We start from the raw sequence: 21,383 nt of genomic DNA, 5'->3' as shown, positions 1-21,383 counted from the left end.
TGTATAGGTTTTTTTGCTCTCTTTCCTATTTGGGGGGCAATTTCAAGAGAAGAGAGACAGAAACATCTTCACCATTATAAAACCACAAGTCTGAATTAAGTAGACATTAAATCTTTATTAAGTCTACATTATCTTTTAATCCCCACAACTATTAACATTGTCATTAATAAAGCTGAGGCTTAGCGAGATTGAATTCTCTGCTCAAGGTCAACATTAGAAAGTGGCTTAGAACCCAGGTCTGGCCAAGGGCAAGTTAATGCTTTTTCTCTTACTCCCTCCTGCCTCCAAACAGTCTGAGATCAAGAGAGGGTAGTAAACTGTGGTCCAGCCTGTGGTTAATACCTGGAGAGACAATATGAGGAAGGCTTTCAGGAAAGAAAAGGGCTCTTGAATTTGTCAGAATTCCTAGGTGATTAATGTCTCTCTCAGAGACCATGGAGAATCTAGACTCTTGGCCAAGGAAATCAAAAATAAATAAAATATACTAGAAATTGGGTACAGCCTTGGGAGCAGGGGCTAAAGAACTTGGGGAGAATCCCTGACTTGGACCACGGAGAAAGAGAGAGGGCCTAAGTCCTAAGAGAATTTAGAGGAGAAATTGATTTCCAGGTTCCCAGAAGGAAGGTCAGTGAGGCCAATGGTGTCATACTGTGAGGGCAGGAGAAATGCTCCTGTGGGCACAGGACTAAAGCTGGTCCTGAGACATCAGTGATTTCTAGACTCCAGGCTGTCATTGGTATCAGGACTGGACTAGTCAGGGCGGGGTTGAGCTTTCAGATAACTAATAGGATTGGTAATAGAGCAACTTAGAACTGATAGTGTTAGTCCATCTTTTATGTGCATAACTTATTTTTTTGACCCAAGAGTAGGTCTTACATTAACTTGCTGTTTAGTTTCATCTTGTTAGAATCTGTCAAAGGCTGACACATGGGTTTCATGTCACAGACCATCCCTGATCAGTGATGGCTGCCTGGACCACCATGGAGAGAACAGTTCTATGGCTTTGTACAGGCTCAGGGAACCACAGCTTAGTGACGCCTGCCATGGGTGTAAGAGAGCTTACCACATGCTATTACCAGTTGAGGCCATCTCCTCCCCCCAGATTTGTGTCCTCCACACATGTGGTCAGGATGCTTTCAACAGCCTTATTCAAGTCACTGATAAAAGTTGGTTGAGATAGATCCAAGGGCAGTGCTATCACTCACAGTTTTGAGATTGGCCTGGAGCTTGGCATTGATATACAATCTTTGGATATAGTCTACCCCATTCCAGATTGTTTTTGGAATTGATTCCCAGGTCACATTTTCCCAACTTGTGTCCAAGAGAGATTTTTTCCCTATAAAGCAGCCCCCTAAGGAGGGTGCTTTCCTTTTATGTCCACTCCTGTGATACAGGAACTGGGATGCTGAGAAGTGAGCAGGTCACAAAAGAGAAGAGGTTAGCCCTTACATTTATGACCCCTAGGGTCCTGTATTTATGCAGCACTGCTTGAGGACTCCAGCCTGTTGTCTCCCGTCAACATGAGACACAATGCTGTGTCTCATGCATGGGAGAAATGAGCAGTGAAGATGACACAGACCATGACAAAAATAAGCAGGCACACTCCATTTCAAGCAGCTCACACTTTTATCATAAAATACAAACTTTCTAAAATTAAGTGTCTTACTTCTACTTTACCAACAACAACAAAAACAAAAATCACTCATGTCAGCTAACTACAGGTGCATATGTGGTCGAGCAGGTGAGTATGTCTATGAGGGAGGTGCGTGTGAGGTGCGCAGCATGTGGTGTGTGTGAGAGGGCCTGTGTGTGTGAGAGAGTTGGTCAATAGTTGACTCTGGTCTTGCTGTTTTCTGTCTGTGACCTGGTTGGAACCTTGGCTTTCCAAACCTTAGGCCACGTTATTACAGAATCCAGAGTTCCAGAGCACTTAGCCCTCACCCAAGGGCTAAGGTAGGAGGAGGGAGAAGATCATCTAAAAATTTATGCCATTCCCACTGGAGGAAAAATATGGGCTGTTCATCACGGGCCCGCCAGCCGTCGAGCCAAACCTGGAAGAGAAAGAAGACAGACGTTGTGATGGAACTCCTGATGTTAGCAGAGATATTAGGGAAAGTACTATGTTAATTTTGTGGCTGTCACGGACTAGAAAGATCATGACAGGCGTGGAGGCTAAATGCTTTAGCATAATAAAAAAAGATTTGGCTCTAGAAAAATAAAATATTAAAATGATACAATTGGAGGACAATAAAGAGCTTCTTCTGTCACTTCCTTAGGAAAAGGAGCCCTTGGCAGCCTGTAGGGACTGCCTCTACGGGCCCAGTGTTTTCTCCATCTCCAGGACCACACAGCAGGGAGCCTCTCTGGATCTGAGCCCCTTACCTATGGGCCTAAAGCCATTCTACCTGCTTGGGAAGGCCAGGTATGTCCTTCAGGAATTCCACAACATCACAGAACCCAGGGCCATGTCCCAGTGTGAGATCCCAGAGTCTAGACAATTCTAGGGCTCCCTCTCCCCTTATCAGCTAAGTCAGGTTCCCCATTTAAATACCAGTGCGAGGAATAAGCATTGAGACATCACTGCATGCCTGGAACTTTGCTTAGATCCTCAAAGAAGGAAAAGCTGAGAGCATTTGAGCCTCACCTTCTAAGCATAGAAATGTGTACCCTTCTGCTTTTTACCCCTGGCACCACTGCTGTTCATACTTCAAAAGAGAGTTCAAAAGCCATCTCCTCTGTGACCTCTTCCCTGACCTCTCCAGATGGAATCATTTACTCACACTTCTGGGATCCTACAGCAATTTCTTCACCCATCTGCTAGGATGTTTTGAATGAATGGGAACAGAGCTCAGCACAAATCGCAACAGGGCAAATGGCTAGATTTACTCTAATCCAGGGATTCTCGGCCCCTTTTCAGCTGGGCAGATGCATATTACAAAAGATGTTCATGTTCACCACACCCTCCCATGAATTAATGAAACAAAAAAAGGGAGGGGATGAGGGAGGGAAACCACGGCATTAATTTGTAATGCCTCAGCCGCTATGGTATCCGTCGCTCACTGTAAGTGTCATGGGCAAGCTAGGCTTTGGGTTGATTTGATTCCCTTCTCATTAAATAAATTCCAGGAGAGCAGGGACATTATCTGGACTGTTTGCCGCTTTATGCCCAGGGCCCAGCTCAGGACCTGGCACAAGGCAGGTGCCTTGTAAACAAGTATCCTGGCTGTAATCCCATCTCTTCTTCCCTCTTCTGGAACTCATATCGGAAAAGAACTGATTGAAAGTCATGCTAATACAGGGATACCCTGGATTCGGGTCTGATTTACAAAATAAAAACTGGAACCCATACTTCAGCATTTAATAATTTTTGGTAACAAATTACTCAGGACACACCTCATATCTGATTGCCCTGCCCCACGCATCTAGGCCATTCAGGTTGGGAATTCCTGACTGGTTCACCTGCCAAGGGCATGGTCTAGACAGGATGTCCACTAGAGGGCCAGGAGGAGAGGCAACTCCATGGACTAGAGTTATCAAGGAATGCTTCCTGGAGGAAGAAGAAAAGCTGGAACTCACTTGAGCATGGTGAACTGGCCTGGTTGGCCTGCAACAGTTTCTACATTGGCATTTATGGGGTGATTATTATTTGTGCTCCTTTCCACTCTCAAACTTGTCATTGTTTGGAAGATAAACTGCATATGATTATCCTGCTCCATGAATATATGCAATTGATTTGGCAGAGGGAGGGGAGGGTTTGGGACCTCCTTCCCTCAGAGCCACAGGCTCCTTCCTCTCCCTCTTCGTATAGTTTAGTTTCTTGTTTTGCTCTTTGCTCCTGATCCTGCTTGTCTCCAAGGCTACACTCACCCTCAGTGCCCTTGCATGCTTCCTCCCCAGTGCAGCCTCTGCTAGACCTGTTCCACCCACAGAACTGGGAACCCTGGACACCACTGCCATACTCCATACTCACTGGGTCCCAGCCAGCGGTGCCCACATCGCTCTATGAGCCCTCCCCACACTCGCCTATTTCTTCTCTCACCTAACACTCCCTCTTGGATCTTCTGCTGGGTCCTCCATATTTCTCCAAGCTCCCTACATGTAGGAGCCCCAGGGCTCAGTCTTGGGTCCTCATCTGTTCTCCATGCACACATGCTCCCTGGGCTATCTCATTCCATCCCGTGCCTTTAAATATCATCTATATGCTAATGACTCCCAAATGTACATTGCCAGCCCCAGCCTCTCCTCTGAGCCCCAGACTCACATATCCACCTGCCTAGCAGCAACCCCACTCACATGTTTAATGGGCATCTCCAACTTTGCATATCCAAAACCAAACCCCATCAACAGACCCTCCGCTAGTCATCTTGACCTTAGTATTTTGTTTATTTTTTTTATTTTAAAGATTTTATTTATTTATTTGAGAGAGCGAGCGAGAGAGTGAGCAGGAGCGAGCACAAGTGGGATTAGAGGCAGAGGGGGAAGCAGACTCCGTGCCAAGCAGGGAGCCCGACTCGGGGCTCAAACCTGGACTCCAGGATCATGACCAAGCTGAAGGCAGACTCTTAACCAACTGAGTCCCTAGGTGCTCTTGACCTTAGTATTTGGCATTGCCACTTGTTCAAATAAAACATTGAAGAACCATGCCTGACTTTTCTCCCTTTCCCACCATCAAGTCCTGTCAGTTTGACCAAGAAAATAAATACTCCAGATTTTTTCACTTATCTCCTTCCCACAGTCTCCGCCAGCACCTCTTTAAGATTTATTTACTTGTTTATTTTAGGGAGAAGTAGGGGGAGGAGCAGAAGGAGAGGGGCAAAGGGGGAGGGAGAGGGACAAGCAGACTCTGCACCAAACAGGGAGCCTAACGCAGGACTCTACACAGGGCTCAATCCCACCACCCTGAGATCAGGACCTGAGACCTGAGCTGAAACCAAGAGTTGGACGCTCTGCTGACTGTGTCCCCCGGGGGCCCCCCACCAGCACTTCTTTATCCCATAGCTGTCAGGGCTCCTATCCTGCGTCCCTGCATCAGCTCTTGCCCTGTGGTCCAGGCTCTGTACATTGGCCAACGTCACCTTCTTTAGACAGAGAATTAGAACATGCCCTCAGCAGTGTAAAAGCTATAATAGCTCCCCACTGTGCTTAAAAGAAAACTCCTCACCATGCCCACCAGGTCCTATCTAGTTTGGCCCTGCTTCCTCTCTGATTTCAATTCCACCCACTCCCTCTCCTACTCACCGTGGTCTGGCTACATTCCCCACCTCGGGGACACTGCCCAGAGTGCCCCTCACCCAAATCTGTCATCTCATTTCATTCAGATCTCAGCTCAGGAGACATCCCTTCATTCTCTCACTCCCATACTCCCCACACCTGACATGTGTGTGGTTTATTTCCTTACTGTGTATTTCTTTCCCTGGAATGAGAGAAGGAAGTTCTTTGCCTTGTTCCTTCCCTTCAGCAAACGCTGCCTAGAACAAATAATCCTTTGGGGGGACATGGGCCTGCAACGCCTTTGCCTCACTTTTCTGATTTCCTGACCTTCTCAACCTCTTGGGCCACAAGCCCACCCTGCTGACCACTCCTCCCCCATGTCACTGACCTCCTGTGCCCCCTTTGTCTCGGGTAGACCCCAGGCTCTCTCCCACTCCCCAGACAGCTCCTTTCTCAGCCCCTTGCCACACTTTTCCTCTCCCTGCCCCTCTGCAGGCAGCCAGAGACAGGTGTGGACCCCCGCTCTTCAGCTCCCCAACAATACTTCGCACCTGCTGACTGATGAGACTTGTGGCCACACACCCCCCCGGCACAAACAGTTCTGGCTTCTGCAGTCTCGCCTCCCTCAGGCCCGGTGTCATGGTGTGGAATGGGACTTGTTGGGGACAGGTCTTGATTCCACTGCTGTCTTGTATAGTCGCACTCCCAAGGGAGGCGAGAACTTCTGCTATAGACCCTCCAGTCCCCTCCAGGCTGCACCCTGTCTTGCCTCCTATTTCCTCCCCTCCAGCCCATCTGTGCACTCCAGGCTGCGCCCATCTGCATGGGATCCCAGGCCTACCAGTCAGTCCTTAATATCCAAGCCCAACCTCCCTTTCTAATCCTATTCTCCACCTTTTCTGGGGATAAATCAAATACTTCAAGGAGATGCCTTTGTTCCCCAGGCCTTAAGCGTGCTGCACACTTTCCCATCTAAGGGATGGACCCTCCTCCAGCCACTGCTCCCTGAAACCTCCCCGCCCTGCAGAGCCCCTGCACACCACCCAGCAGGGGTGCTCCCTCTGTCCTTGGGCCATGCTCGCTCTGGAGCTAGGGGTATGGGGACATATTACTGTTTGTGGGATGGGGTGACTGGGGGAGATCCTGGGAGCCAGGCTCTCTGTCGTCTCTATTCTTTCTCCCAGAACAAGGTTGTGCCCACATCTCATCCCCTCTCAGTCTCTGAAGGGAAGGACTGTGTCCTAGGCATCTGTGGGTCCCCACAGGCTACATTCATATTAACCACATGAACTAACACAGAGCTTTCCGGGGGGGGGTTGGATGAAATGCACCCTGATAAACTACAGGAAAAGGGAAGAAAAGAGGGGGAAGGAGAAAAGAAAGAAGGAAGGATGGGGAGGGAAGAAAAGGAAAAAAAGATAAAAAGGAAAGAAAAGGGGTCATGGATTTCATGTTCAAATAACACTATCGACCACCCCCGTGAATGTTGTCTATGAACCTTGAGAAATGAAATAGTCTGAGAATTCCAATGGTTAAGAAACGTGTTTATCTTTGTTTCTCACAGCTTTGCCCAAACAGGTCTGACTCTGGAAACCTTTTTCTAACATGTAATCCTCTTACAAGGCATTCAGGGGAAACACTGAAAAGATGAGAGTTTGGGGAGACCTAGGTGACATCACACTGAGGGTCTGTGACGGGGAGGTGGACAGGAAGGGAATCCATGTCAGGCTGGGGAATTTGCCCCTCACTCTATCAGCTCAGTTCCTCAAACTAGGGCACAGCTTCCCCAGGGTGTGTGAGGCTCAGGTCTTCAGGAGGGACGTGGGCTGCCTCTCGGAGTATGAATACAAGATTGGGTGGGTGGGAATGAGCGACCGTGTGCTTTTCTATCGAGACAAGGAACATTAATTTATGGCTGACCAGCATGTAAAATTTGTGTGGAATTTTCAGCTAAAATGCTGAGTTTGTGTTGGCTGCTTGCTGCGAAGTCCCTATCCTCTGCTGTTTGGGGCCCTTTGGTGGGAAAGCATGAGCAGCCGTGATAAGCCCAGGAAGCCCCTTCCACAGGGCCTGTTACAAAGTCAATGGGATGTTGGAGAGATTAGCCTGGGAAGGAGCTCAGGGTGCAGTAAGGAGAGCCAGGGGAGGGAGCTGTAAGAAGATTACTCAGCGGTGTCCTGTTGTAAACCAATCAAACGGGCAAAGGCAGATGGGTCATGCTCCATCACCTGCCACCTGCTAGAGAGTGTACCTGCTGTCCACGGCCAACTAGTGTGCCTACGTTTCTGCAGCCAGACTGTGAGGGCTCAGCCCCATCGTGAGCCTACAACAGGGGTCCAGCAAACCCTGGGCTAGCCTTACCTCCATACCAGGTCTCTCCAGGACACACAGAGCCTCCGACCGGCACAGGTCTCCTCCCTCCCCTCAGCCATGGAACATACGCACAGAGAACACACCAGTGAGGCCCACCTGGCATGCTCCCCTCTCCTGCCCTCCCCGGCAGACTTCGGGGTCCAGGGTGGACTTACAGTGTGAGTTGAGGACTCACCCGTATGCCTGGGGGACGAGGTACTGCGGCCCATCTCCTGCCATGGGGGAAGGGTCTCGGGGATTGGTGGACAGCTTCGGAGGTGTCCTCTGGGGGTATGGATAGTTGGGCTGGACGAAGGGAATGTAGCTCAGCAGGGGAGTATAGGAAGAGCGGAAAATCTGCTGTCCCATCTGCTGTGGATTGTACGGCGTCACCTGAAGGTCAGAGACGAGAGAGGGGCTGGGTCCAACAGAGCCCATTGCTTCCAAACCTCCAGTTCCTGGCTTTAGCCCCAAACCCAATCCTGGCACTCCCCCTCAGCCCCTGTGCCCCTCAGTCACTGTAGGTGTCTATAAGGCAACCTGTTGGGATGGCAAAAGCCCAAGGCTCAGATTCCTATCTGAATGGCAAGATACTTAATTTGTCTGGGCCTCAGTTTCATCATCTGTAGAATGAGCAAACATTCCCTTCACTGTATGGAGATTGAGTCGGTTGATAAAAGCAGAGACTGGTGCATAACAAAGAGCAAATAAATTTTATTTCCATTCTCTGGTCTGCCTCCCTACCTCTTCCTCTGTCAATAACCATCCAAAAAGCCTTTGTTCATTTTTAAGTCTTTTACTATCTAAAAAAAAAAAAAAGGGCTGTTGAGATTTCTATGTCCCTGGCTTCTACCTCAGGATCTCAACAGACTCCCAAGTCCAAGACAGCCCAGCTCAGTGGAAATGCCTATGCCAGGTGATGGGGATATTCTGCATCTGCCTGGTGTGGTAGGGTGGCCGCCAGGCCCACGAGTCTACTGGTTGACCACTTGAGTTGTGGCTGCTGTGGACCCGAGGAACTGAATTATACATTTTACTTGATTCAAATGTAAATAGCCACATGTGGCTAGTGGTTGCAGTATTGTACAGTGTGAGTCTAGGAGAAAGGGCATACCCTAAATGACGGAGAGCTCATTACATCTCAGGCACTGTATTCTACTCCTGACAGCTCCAAATGTCAGAAAACCCTCTCGTGTATGGAGCCGACATCCATCCTCCTGGATGCTGAAGGGAAACTTCTGAGATTCCTCTTTAAAAGCCAGAGTCTGGGGTCCAAGCTGCTGAGGCATTCAGCACACTGACAGCCTTCTCTCACCCTGCATGTCCTTATCTAAGTAAGTTGACCTTGCATAGTGTGTGCTCCAAGTGTCTGAGTTGCGGTCGGAACCCCCAAGGCATGAGACTGGTACCCGTGCCCTGAACCGCACCTCAACACCTGTTCCTTTCAAAAGCCCAAGCCCCTCCCTCTGGGCCCTCCTCATGTCTCCCCCGGGGGACAGATAGGACCTGGTGATGCTGGATGTGGGCCCCCAAACCCCAAGATGATGAGCTAAAGGTCCGAAAGAGCCAAGACCTCACAGAGAGAACCCAGGAAGGCACCTCCCAAGACAGACGCAGAAATGGCAGAAAATGGGGGGCTGGCAGAGGTCCGGGCCTGGGAGGGGATTAACAAGAAAGAGAAGAAGGTCCTGGAGCTCACACAAGCCTTCTGGAGGGATGTGTCCTTAACTCCGTGGAACTGGTAAACACCATAAAAAATGCCCCTCTGGAACCATGTCCGGGATATACTTTGCTGGCAAAAGCAATGACAGAACAGTGTGCCCAGAAAGCCACATCTGTACAAAAGGTTGGTGTAAAGAGATGTCCCTGGAAGGGTCCTGAAGGAACCAGCAACAGCAGCTGCCTCTGAGACTTTTTTTTTTATTTTTTAACCTTGTACCATGTTCTTATATTACTTTTTCAGATACACACACAAATGTAAGGTTGTCTCAACATGCTCCCTCTGGAGCTAGGGGGATGTATTGTTGTTTGTGGAATGGGGGTAACTGGGGAGAACCTGGGAGCCAGGCTGTCTCTCGTCTCTATTTTTCTTGACGCCACACAGCGCCTACTGTTAGAAAAGTAGCTCTGGCTCACTTAATAAAGTAACCTGTACCTGTGGGCTCTTCTCTACCCTCTGGAACATTCCAACATACTTCAGGTCAGAGGTACAGTTTGCTCCCTGAGGGGAGAAAAGAGGCGTAGGGGTGTGAGTCTGAGCGTGGTTTCTGTCCACCTGTGTGTGAGCGGGGGCAAGACTGGCCTGGAGACGCAGTGCAGTGTCAGCTTCCCCCCTCACACCCCCATATCTGCCCCAAGACTTTCACTATCTCTGAATACACGTGTGTGCCGCTTAGCGGCAGGCATAGACCTATGTCTTCCTTCGTGTCTCTCTATCTGTGTGTGTCTGTCTCTGCAGCTTTATTCTGATTCTGTGTTTTTGTGTATGTGTGTCCAAGAGGCAACAAGCCATGGTCGTTGACAGCATGGACTCTGAAGTTAGGCTGCCCGAGGTCAGACCCCGATTCTGTCCTCATGTAATTTTCAAGTGGATATCCTCTCCCGGCTTACCCGTGGAAGTGGGGGGTGCCAGATTTAGCAAACAAACAAACAAAAAAGACACCCAGTTAGGTGTGAATTTCAGATAAACAGCAAATCATTTTTTTCATATAACAAGGACCCATACAATATTGGAGGCTTCCTTATACCAAAACTTTATTCACCATTTAACTGGATGTCTTCTATTTTAACTAACAAACTGACCCAGAGGGAGAGGAGTCCTCGGCCCCACCAATGCTGGGCAAAACCATGTGGTTTTCTTTGGCCAGCAGAAGGCAGGTGCACGCTGCCATGTGCTAGCTCCAAGCTGATGCTCCCAGAAGCAGTGGGGGTTGCTGCTCACCTCTCCCGCTCTCCTGTCGCCCACCCGAGACAGGAGCAAAAGCTACTCTATCTTCAGCATGGTCCCCAAAAGGAGACCCGTGAAATGGGCTTGAACCCAATCCCAGCCCAGCTCAACCAACCCACAGACCTGTGAAGGAAAAATAAGTATTTATTGTTGAAAGTCTCTGGGATATTGGGGCTGTCGCCACAGCAAAAGCTAACTAGTATGTTAACTTTATGACCTTGCACACATTACTTAACCTCTCTGTGCCTCAGTTTCTTCATCTCTAACCTATTCCACAGGGTGGCTGTGAAGTTTATGCAGATAAAGCCCTTGGAGAAGGTCTGGGATGCAGTGAGGGTCATGGAAGTACCAGCATCTAGCACCTAGGGACACAGGTTTGATTCCAAGTGCATGCCGGCCTTCGTGTCTATTCTCTGGGGCCAAGGGCGGGCCAGAAAATCTGGCTAGTGACCTGCTGGACCAAGACGAGGAAACAGATGTCCTTCTGACCTGAAGGCCTTCATGGCACTGGAACAGAGATGAGGAGGTTGTGTACTCACCTGTCGGGAGTAACAGCCCATTTGGGGATGCAGGGCCTGCTGATAGGGCATCCTGGCTGCTCGCTGAGGGTATAGGCCCTGCGGGGAGAAGGGGGAGGCTCAGCGCAGTGGGGGCAAAGGGCTCCCCACCAGAGAGCAGCAGCCACTTGGCCCAGCTTCCCGCTCACAATGCCTGGATTGCCAGCCTGCTCGAGTCCATCCCACCGCACTGCTAGCCAGACCCCTCCATCGTCTGCCCAGCCACCAGACTGAGCAGGCATAGCTCACACCACACAGGAAGCCCCTGCTGAGCAGGCTTCATAGCCTTTCAGGGGAGTGTTTAAGGGGAGAGGGATCTGACGGTCTCTTGAATCCCAGATCCGCCCCCTTGGTGGCTGTGTGAGCTTGGGAAAGTCACTTCGCTTCTCTGAGCCTCTTTTCGCTTGTCCATAAAATTACATGTATTCAAACAGGTAGAGCCTGTGAAGGTAGCCAAATTATCTCTGTTGTTATCTATACACTTTTTCTAAGTGCCTTTCCCCAGACTGCAGTCCTGCCCCAAGACATGAGGCATCGATGAGCCTCTGCGTGTGTGCGTGTGCTGGTTTGCCTCCATGTTTGTTTCAGCACATCGACACGGGTGCTTCCACTCGTGTCCGCCGCTGTGTGTTTCGGGAGTATTAGGCTGGGTCTCTGCAGCTGTGTGTCTGCACACCCACACATTCACCCGTGTCTGCTCCTTATGGCGAGGACCAGCAGGGAGATAAATGAGTTAGTGCCTCCAACGGCTTAGAACCATGCCCAGCGCATAGCAAGGGTTCTGTGAATGTTTGGTATTTTCAGCATCGCTCACTGCTCCCCACCTTGAAGAGGCGGTCGGGCCAGTTCAGCCGAATGGGAAGTAGAACCTTTATTCAGAACTCCATCTGGGGCGGCCCTGGGCGCCCATGTGTACACACACACACACACACAGAGTTGGCTACAGTGGGTGGGGTCAGAACATAGTCCCTCCAGGCTCAGATTGCCTCTACCTGACAATTCAGAGTTACCTCCTAAGATGCAGCTCAAAGCAGCCTTCAGGCCAGTATGTCTTTCCAGAATATTCCAAACCCCGAGATGGTGCCCCCATTCTGGGCCAGCTTGTGCCAATTATCAAAGTGTTGATGGCCAACACCGTGCCCTTGATGACTTCTTCAGCACCCATGGGCTGACATGGGGCCCATCGTCCAGGTCCCCGAGTGTACACAACCTCCAGAGCCTGCCCTGGCTCTCTGCTCCCAGGTGACTGACACAGGCCGTGGTCGGGCTGCTCCCACTGCCACCAGCCCCTTTACCTGCGGCCAGAGCACCAGCTCCCCTTATCTGCAAGCCCTGCGGCCCCAGGGCAACCCTGCTCACCACCATGACCACAGCCTGGTCTCTGCGCCCCCTGCCAGGGCCTAAACCTGAACAGTCAGTCAGACAGGCAGGTTCCCTGCAGCTGTTCTGGTGCACGGCGAGCTCCGAGACCAGGTTCCGCGTGCCCACCTCCCTCCTGGTCAGCCTGGGCTCTGCGTGCATAGCCAACTCCCAGGGCCTCCGTCCTCCCCACACCTGGGCTGGGCTGCTCCCAGGGCCCATGCAAGACAAAGAGCCGCCCATCCCTGCTCCATCCTGGATGGGTTTGCAGGAGTCAGGACCACATGCATCAGTACGAGCGGCACACTCTCTGACCTTCAGGACATTTCTAGTTGTTCAAATTGCAATTATGCAATTATGTAAAATCACAAGCAAGGGTAAATAAACATTCATTCTTCTTTGCTTGAGGTCACAGCCCCTTTCTACCTTCCCTCCTTAACTGGGAACAGAGTTCCTTTATGCCAAGAAGCAGCCTAGGAGCCTCCAGAGATCCTTGGTGCTGCGGACTAAGTCTTCCATGGCTCTGCATCGCTCCACAGTGGAGCTCTGAGTAAATTGGATTTGGGACCTCATCTTTATTCCTAACGCCACGCAGGAGAAGAGACGAGGATAGACCGTTCCCTGTTTCTCCTCTCTGTCTCCTCAAGGTCTGTGGAGCTCCCTGACCCTGTTTCCTAGGAAAATCAGGGCTGAATAATAATAAAAACCAACATCTGTATCATACTTTAGACTTTTCAAAGCCCTTTCTCACCCGTGGACTCAATTAACCTTACAACTGAGTCCATGCCACCGCCACCGTCGCTGCTGCTAATTGCTACGAGCCCATTTCACAAGTGAGGAGACCAGGGCTCAGAGCATTTAGCTAACTTGAGCTTGCCCAGAGCCACCCAGCTTGAAAGCAGCAGATTTCTTTAAACACCAAGTCTTCCAGTTCCAGAACCTGCCTTCTTTTTATTATGTCAGGCCCCTTGATGAGCCGTCTTGAAGCTGGACAGCATTATGAAATCCTGAGAAGCTGTGAGAAGGTAAATGACCCTGTTCTCCCTTGCTACCTGGGAAGGTCAGTTTCTCCAGCAGAGGCCAGGAAGCCTTAGAGGCAGCTGTGCGCTGCAAACACTGGCATCTCTGAAAACAAAGGACCTTCATGCTCAGATAATACGTTCGAATCTCACTCCCTCCAAAAAGCCAAGCCAGAGACAATGGACATAGCAAGAAGCTCTTAGCCACTCTTTATAACGTGAGCCAGCGTGCACCTGCTTTATACGCTGAGCCCTGAGTGCACTTAGAGCAAATCGGTTTACAATGTATAAAATGATGCGGTTGCTTCTCTTCCTGGGTTGGGGGGGAAGTCATAGTGCTGGTCTGCAGCTTGTGCCTGACCTGTGCTGGACTCTGGGCATCGCAGTCATCTGTGAACGCCCTCGCCTGGCCGATGCCCAGCCGGTGGTTAGAGTGGAGCCAAGGCTTTTAAATTACTTCAATGAACGAGTAAACATAAATAAAAAGGAACAGGTCGCTCAGTAGGTAAGTAAAGGACTGAAGAGTGAAGGAGCAAACACAGAAACGCCAGGATGGGGAGCACTGGAGAAGAGGTCTGGGGACAGATGAGGGCGCGAACAGGGCAGTTCTCTCAAGACCTAAGAAAGGACAAGACAGATACGGGACTGACTCACGCTAGCCTCCCCCTCCATCATGCTTCATGGCAGCCCCAACTCGAGGCTCTCCATCCTGCAGGGGGAGGGGGTGGGCACTTGTCCTCTTTAGCAAATAAACAAACAAACAAAAAGGCTTGAAAACAAAACATCAGAGAGAAAGACAGACACTTCGCTGAACTCTGTGAGCTTCTGTTTAAGCTTCTGGGGCTGAGTCTGGTGGTCCAGCTCAGAGAGGCTCTATGTGGGGTAGAGAAGATCTGCCTTCTGCACAGGGGACACCTAAGCCCAAGGCTTGCCGCTCTGTTGTAAAGGAGATGACACAGGGAACCAAGGAGTCGTGGGAGCGGAAGGGACACAGAGACTGGGTGAGATAATTTGCAGGTGTATTGCCTTCTCTGTGTGCCCTCTCCATGCTTTCCTGGGCCAGCCCAGGGCAGCAGGCCCCCAAGGACCTGGGTGTACAAGTTGGTGTATCCTGCCCATACACCTACGTGCCATTCTGGAGAGGCTGGGGCAGAGGCCAGTAGACCAAGAAATCTTGGATGCTGAGCACCTTTCCTGGAGAAACTGAGCACAACCTAAAGGGACTGTTGAAGCTGCTGAATTGAACTAAGGTTTAAACCTGAGTGGACATTGATTTGATTTTTTTTCCTCCTTCTGTCCAGTGGGCGGCAGCTCTTAAGGGAGATTGACTTAATAGACAGACTAAAGAAACTACATTTTCCTGCATAAATAAGTTCCATGAGTAAAATTTCCAGAAGCCCTGCTCCTTGTGTTTCACCGTCCCTTTGTGTCTGGTCACGAACTCCCTTTAGGCTAGGAGCCCCAGACCGTGAATGCGTGCCAGGCCACGGGAGCTGGTACAAGCTAAGACTATTCAGATGTCCTTTAAATAAGGTGGTCATATAGATTGGCATCCACCCCAGAACACTTGGGAGTGAAAAGGGGGTGCTTAGAATAATTATGTTGGGATAAAAGACCAAAGCCGGGACTGTCCCAAGTACTCTAGGACACATGTCATCCAACTCTAAAGGAAGTCACAGCAGGTGGGTGGGCAACAAGGACTATGCCCTCATCCCATGCTGGGAGCCCAAGCACTTCACAGGCCAACACTAGCAAAGCAGAGGTGAGGGACCCTCTCACTCACCTGATACTCACCTGATACTGCGGGAAGGTAGAGTGATTTGTGAACACAGGAGGAGGCGGGTAGTTCAGGTTGAGCCAGAGTGGCTGGTTCAGGGTGGCTGAGGTCAAGGCTGTAGCAAAGCGTGGGGTGAAAACATTCCCTGTGTACTTGAGGTTGCTCTTGTCGGCCACCGTCACAGGTGGGTTAACTGTGAGTCACAGGAGAAGGAGAGTGTCTCAGGGACTGCAGAAAGAGGAGGCCAACACACCCGCAGCACCAGGGCCACCTCGGGGTTCATATTCTCAGATGTCAGGTCCTTTAAGCTCCAAGAGAGTTCCTCAAAGTGTGGGGGACTTTCCAACTACGGGAAAACATCGTTCGCACACACCTGGCCAATTTGGAAGAGGTGCGAATCCCAGCATGGTCTGGCTTAGAGTTCTTTCTCCACCATTCCCTAGTAAAGGAGGTGGTTTAGCAAGAGAAAACAATACACCAGGTTGCTAGGGCTGTAGTTCACCCATGTAGAAAACCAAATGCTTCTCAGTGCTTTACAAAAATCCAGTTTTATACCAACAATTGCTGTGCCATTGGAATTCATACTAACCAAATTATTAAAGCAGCCCCCTGAGGACATACACTTGGCCACACTGAGGACCTTACCCAGGTTATATATAACTGACACGGTATGACCCCAAATTAGTCTGAATGGATGAGATCTGGTTGGGTTGTTCTAGGATACGAATCCTTGATTCTCTCACTCTGTTCTGTGGGCTTCTAGAGTCAAAGATGGGGCCTCAACCTCCCCTTAACATCTTTTGGGGGAAAGGAGGTTTGACAGAGACAGATGTAGGGAGAGAAAGGAGGGACATGGATAACCTCAGTGTAGGAATCATCTGAAGCATGGATTTTTCCTTGGCTTGAACAACTTGAGGGCATAGAGGTACGCGGGCTCAGGGCTGTATTCAAACTGACCCCTCGTGGACCCCTTGGGACCCTGAAATTCACCTGCATTCCTCTAGCAGTGGTAGTCCTGATAAGGGACATGGGAGAGAGTCACTCCCCCATTCTATGAGTTTAAAAACAGACGCCCAGAGAAAGCCAGTGACTGGCCCTTGGATGAGGCAGCCATTTGGTGATGGAGCCGTCACAAGGCTATGAGAGTGTCTGGAAGGGGCGCCGGGGTGGCTCAGTGGTTAAAGCCTCTGCCTTCGGCTCAGGTCATGATCCCAGGGTCCTGGGATCGAGCCCCGCACCGGGCTCTCTGTTCAGCAGAGAGTCTGCTTCCCCCTCTCTCTCTGCCTGCCTCTCTGCCAACTTGCGATCTCTGTCTGTCAAGTAAATACATAAAATCTTTAAAAAAAAAAAAAAAGACTGTCTGGAATCCCCTTCCTCTCCAGCCCCTCCCCCTGCAGGGCCAGCTTACGTTTCAACTCCAGCCCGTCCACCTCCACTTTGCTGCGAAGCTTTAGCTGCATGCTTGGGTTTTTGGTGGCCCCAAGAAACTCATAGAGCAGGTTCTTCTCAGCTGGCCACGCAGGCTTCTTGGCTGGTAGGGCCGTGGTCACGGAGCCCACTGGGTCACTGCACCCCTCTTCACCGCAGGTGTCCTTCCGGCTCTGAGGCCACTGACTGAGAAAGAGGCTCTCTCGACCCTTGGTCGGCTCCTTGATGCCAGATTTCCATTCTATGGCAGGGAAGGGGAAACTGAGTCAATGGGTCTGGGAGGCCATGGGCTGGATGCAGGGAGCACTTTCTTGTGGACAAAGTGACAGGTCCTCCCTATCACCCACCTGTGGCTCAAACTGCTCTGGGGTCTCCCTTCCAGCCCAAGCCCGTCCTAGTCTCCTCCCTGAAGCCTTCATGGACCACTGCCCATCACAGCCTCCCCCTCTCATGCGTGCAAACGTGGATCCGTCCGTCCATCCATCCTCTCTTCCTTCCATCCAAACTTCCGTCCTTCCAATTACCTTTCTTTTCTTCTCTCTCTTTCTCTCCTCCCTCCCCTTTTCTCTGCTTTCTCTCCTTTCTACTTTTTTTCTTTCTTCTCTCCCTCTTTTGTTTCTCCGTTCCCTCTATTCATTCACAGTGTCAAGCTTGGGATACGGAGCTGCCTTCAGCCCCGCCGCCTGGCTCCGTGGGGAAGACGCGCAGCTTCTGTAGAACACGTGGCCTAGCTGAGGTCCGGCCCCTCACCGTGGACTCTACTCCTGCTTTGGTGCTCACGGGTGATCCAGCCCGTTTGTCAGCACCAGGCCCTGACCTGAGTACTGAGGACACCGATGAGTCAGAGCCAGACTCAGGCCTGCAGGAGCTCACAACAAGGAGGGAGAGAGAGAGACCCAGAAATAGCTCCAGGACAAGGCAGATGGGAACTGTGAGGTGACAGAGGGACACAGTGGGAGAAGAGGGTGGCTGAGACGGCTTCTCTCAGTGAGGGTCAGAGGGTTTCCAGAAGGAAGTGGGCCTTCCAGGAGGCCTTCTGTCCAGGAGTACAGGGAGATGGCATGGCAGGGGCGGGCATCAGAGAGACAGCAAGTGCATGTCCACACAGTGCGTGCCGTTGGGGCCAGGCCCGGGTCCCTCTGCAAACAGACAGAGCGGTCCCCTGGTGTGGGATGCTGCCTGGACCATCCCAGGACCCTCCACAGCAGTGATTTTTTCACCTAGATTTCCTTTCGAGCAAAAGGACTCATTCTTCAATCAAAATTAACTATGGGCGAAATTGTATTTATGTGGGTTTGTTTGTTTTTAAGGCAATGTCTGGCTGAAGTAGTGCTCTCCACTCCTTTCCCAGCCTGGAGGCTTTGCAGGTCTCCATGGAGCTTGGCTGGGAAAGAGCGCCGGACACCCAGCAAGGACCTCAGATTGTTCCCGGCATGGCTGGATCAGAGGACCAGTGCCCAGTGTCACCTGTTGGAAATGGATTGGATCCCTCCAGCTCGTGCCCCCACTCCAGGCCAGTGGTCTTGTGGCTAAGTCTGGATAGGACCGGGCCTGCCCTCCTAGTACCATCCCAGAGAAGGAAAGAGTGCTCTAGCCTGAGCCAATTTAGAAGAAAATGACATTTTTAGCAAAACATGTCCCTGGAGTCTCTTCCAAGAGTTTCTCTGGTTGCCAAGTTTAGCCCCCAGCCAGTGTGCTGAAATAACAGTACCCACTAATAATAGCCTTTTCCCCAGAGACCCACACACCTGCCATCTCTCACACACCTCCCGTTGCCTTGAACGGGCCTGCCACTCACTCAGCTCCAAACTCCCTCTTTCAACGTCTGTGTACACAGGCAGACAGAAGACAGACACACACACATTCTTGCCTGTTGTTCCTCTGCCTCACTTACGTGTGCACAACGATGCATATAAGATGGATACACAGAGATATACACACGAGACACACTCAGATGCCCCCACACACACCTTTTCTCTAACACACACACATCTATAAAACGTCCTTTGGCACACCTTTGCCCACATATCTATACATAGATACACACACACACACACACACACACACACACAGTGGGGAGGGTGGGTGGGACAGGACGACCTCCAAGCCAGCAGCCCCATCCCACAGAGAGCTACCCAGGTGTCCTTCCTGGAGAAGGAGGTAGTGGGAAGGTCTCACACTCTGGGCAGGGCTCAACTGTCACACGCAGAACTCGCAAAAAGCCCTCTGCGTCCCAGGGGCCTTCCCAGGACCCAGAGTCCAGCTTGCTGTCCCCAGCTCTGATTCCTCGGCCTTCCCAGATGTTCCATAACACAGAACATGCACCACTTCTCTTAAGGAGATGGATTCGGGCCCTCCCAACACAGCATCTCAGTTATCAATCCATGCTTACAGCCTGGGGGTGATTTTTCTTTTGGTTGACGTATGATCAACTCTCCTAAAGACTGCTGACTGTAAGCAAATGCCTCTGCCATCAGTCTGCCTTGGAACCATTCAGTCTGAGTGGCTGGATCACAACATGCAGAACCTGGAGGTGGAGTGGGGGGAACTTGGAAGGTGGCTGGGCTTTCAGGAAAGGGTGTGGACTCCTCAGTTAGCAGATGGAAAGACACTGTTCTAGGGTTCAGGAGTCCCAGAGAACAAGTTCGGGGCAGTCTGAATGGCACATGGAGAATTTGCACGCCTCCCCCCATCCTGGCCCCAGAGTGAAGACCAGTCCTCTTGGTCAGAACAGGTGCCTCCATCGGAAGCCAGATGACCCCAGCTGCTAATCACACTTCCCTCCTATCCATCTTAAAGTCCCTATGCTGCAGTTTCAGCTGGGGTAAACGCCTCCATCAATGTATTCTGCATGCCTGGATTCAAAAAACGAGCCAGTTACCACATGTGCCTCTATCTCCTCTCAAAGTGTGTTGGGATCAAGACCACTGTGTTTGCTTCCACAAGCCGTGTCCCCATACATGGGCATCCAGCAGAGGGGGCCTGTGGGTGCTGAAAACCGCTTGCACTTGGGGACTGTGTGCATCAGAGAGGTCACTGTGTCTAACTCTGTTCAAAGATGCTGTGTGCACCTGCTGCAGCCCTAACGGGCTCTCCAGCAGGTTCCTCCCTGCAGGCCCGCTCACTAGCCCGGCCCCCAGCCACACTCACCCATTAAGAGGTGCCCCTCCATGGTGGACTCAGCCTCGGGCTTGGAGCAGATCTTGGCAAACACCGGGAGCTGCCTCTTCTGAGCAGGGAGCTCAGAAAGCTTGTCAGGGGGTGCGGGAGGCGGGGGCGGCAGCAGGAGGAAGGGGCCCAGCCCTGTGGGTTCCCTGGGTCCCGGGCCACGGAACATGCTGTTCTGCAGGAAGTCTTTGATGGCCCTGGTCTCCTCCAGCACCACCTTGTTGTCAGGAGCCTTAGCTGCCTCTGTGGACCTCAGGGGGAACTGCGCCAGGAGCTTGTTGATTTCCGAGTTGGAGGCGCCCAGGATGTGGCCCCCGTCTTCTGTCCCCTTAACACTCTTGACCTTGGCAGCACGCAGAATGCCCGTGACTGTAGACATGACAGAATCGCAGTCCTGCCGGCTGCTGATCACAGACATGGCCACCTTCGGATCCAGAAGGGTGTCGGCGGCAAGGATGGCGGCTCCTGGGTACTCACTGCTGTCTGCCAGTGGAGGAGGTGCAAGAAGGCAGGGAGCCGGCTGTCTGGGCCCCTCAGGGGAAGTGCTGGGTACTTCCAGCTCCCCAGAGGTCTCTGTGACTAAGATGAGGTGCTCTTTGGTCAGGCTCAAGAATTCCTGCTCCACCAACAGGGAGATCTCATCTTTGTCACGGCTGAGCTCCAGAGCTCTGCAAACAGGTCAGAAAGAGGTTGCTTTAGTGTCAGCTCATTCAGGGGTTGGGGGGGTCCCTGTAGCAGGCCCCAGGCCGCAGGGAAAGGGGGCAGAGAGAACACATCTCCAGGTAAGAGAAACCCACGGCTTTCTCAAGAGGGAAAATGCACAAACAGCAGATTCCCAAGATGTTTCTAGGCCCCCAGCAGGCCCGGCACCAAGAGCACAGTTCTGGGAATCGGGACATCAGGGTCCTCTCCAGATGCTCTGTCTTGCTGAGTAACCTGAGCCTCAATTTCAGTCCCTCCCTCCCTGTTCAGTTGTGCCTGGGACCTGAAGCAATGAAAGACCAGCCACGTTGGGGTTGGGAATGAGTCAACAGCCCTGAGTACAGAGGCCAGAGTGCTGGGGCTGAGCCCTGGGAGTAGAGGGCTGGACCAGTGCCCTGGCTCCCTCATTTTCCCGCTATGACCCTGGGCAGGTCGCTCAGCATCTCCATGCCCTGTCTCCTCATCTGGTCAACAAGAATATCAGAGATGGCAAAGCACTTTGGCATAGGGTGAGGCTGACCCAAGATGTGTCAGCCTGGTTGGATCCTGGAGACCGCACTGTGGTCCCTGTGGGTGGAGACCTGTGGCTCCCCACAGGCTGGCACGGCCCTCTGACCAGATCACGGCATCTGGACTAAGCGTCACCTCTTGGGATCCCAGGAGTCGCTTGGTCCCCGCACGGATTCACAGGCATCTCCCTGAACTCCCACACCGACCTCTACCCACACCTCCAACACTGGGCCCCAGCTTGACCCCTGACGGTCAACAACAGCCTGATGGGCCCGATGGGGCTCAGGGACTCTAGGCACTTGCTTGCTCGCTCTTTCCAGATGGGGGAGAGGATGTCAATCATGCCGGCCTGG

The 21,383-nt window shown here is 51.6% G+C and overlaps 1 protein-coding gene across 2 annotated transcripts in view; it reads right to left on the bottom strand.

Annotated features, from left to right (window-relative positions):
- Positions 1 to 1,621: 1,621 nt before the first annotated feature.
- The window catches only part of CUNH1orf94 (chromosome unknown C1orf94 homolog), a 39,182-nt gene continuing 19,420 nt past the window's right edge, over positions 1,622 to 21,383 (bottom strand). Inside the window, exons 2-8 of one of the 2 annotated variants that reach the window (XM_032877024.1) lie at positions 19,801 to 20,486; positions 16,631 to 16,891; positions 15,240 to 15,415; positions 11,050 to 11,127; positions 9,719 to 9,784; positions 7,760 to 7,956; positions 1,622 to 2,051 (exon numbers count right to left, since the gene is read on the bottom strand). In XM_032877024.1, coding sequence (XP_032732915.1) covers positions 1,976 to 2,051; positions 7,760 to 7,956; positions 9,719 to 9,784; positions 11,050 to 11,127; positions 15,240 to 15,415; positions 16,631 to 16,891; positions 19,801 to 20,486 — 1,540 coding nt within the window. In that variant the 3' untranslated portion in view covers positions 1,622 to 1,975. The remainder of the gene's footprint in view (positions 2,052 to 7,759; positions 7,957 to 9,718; positions 9,785 to 11,049; positions 11,128 to 15,239; positions 15,416 to 16,630; positions 16,892 to 19,800; positions 20,487 to 21,383) is intronic. The other variant, XM_032877025.1, reaches the window with a different exon arrangement.

The sequence above is a fragment of the Lontra canadensis genome, unplaced genomic scaffold (assembly GCF_010015895.1).
Source record: "Lontra canadensis isolate GAN:19392208 unplaced genomic scaffold, GSC_riverotter_1.0 scaffold60, whole genome shotgun sequence".
NCBI classification, from domain to species: Eukaryota; Metazoa; Chordata; class Mammalia; order Carnivora; family Mustelidae; genus Lontra; species Lontra canadensis.
This window is presented reverse-complemented; position numbering and strand designations above follow the sequence as displayed.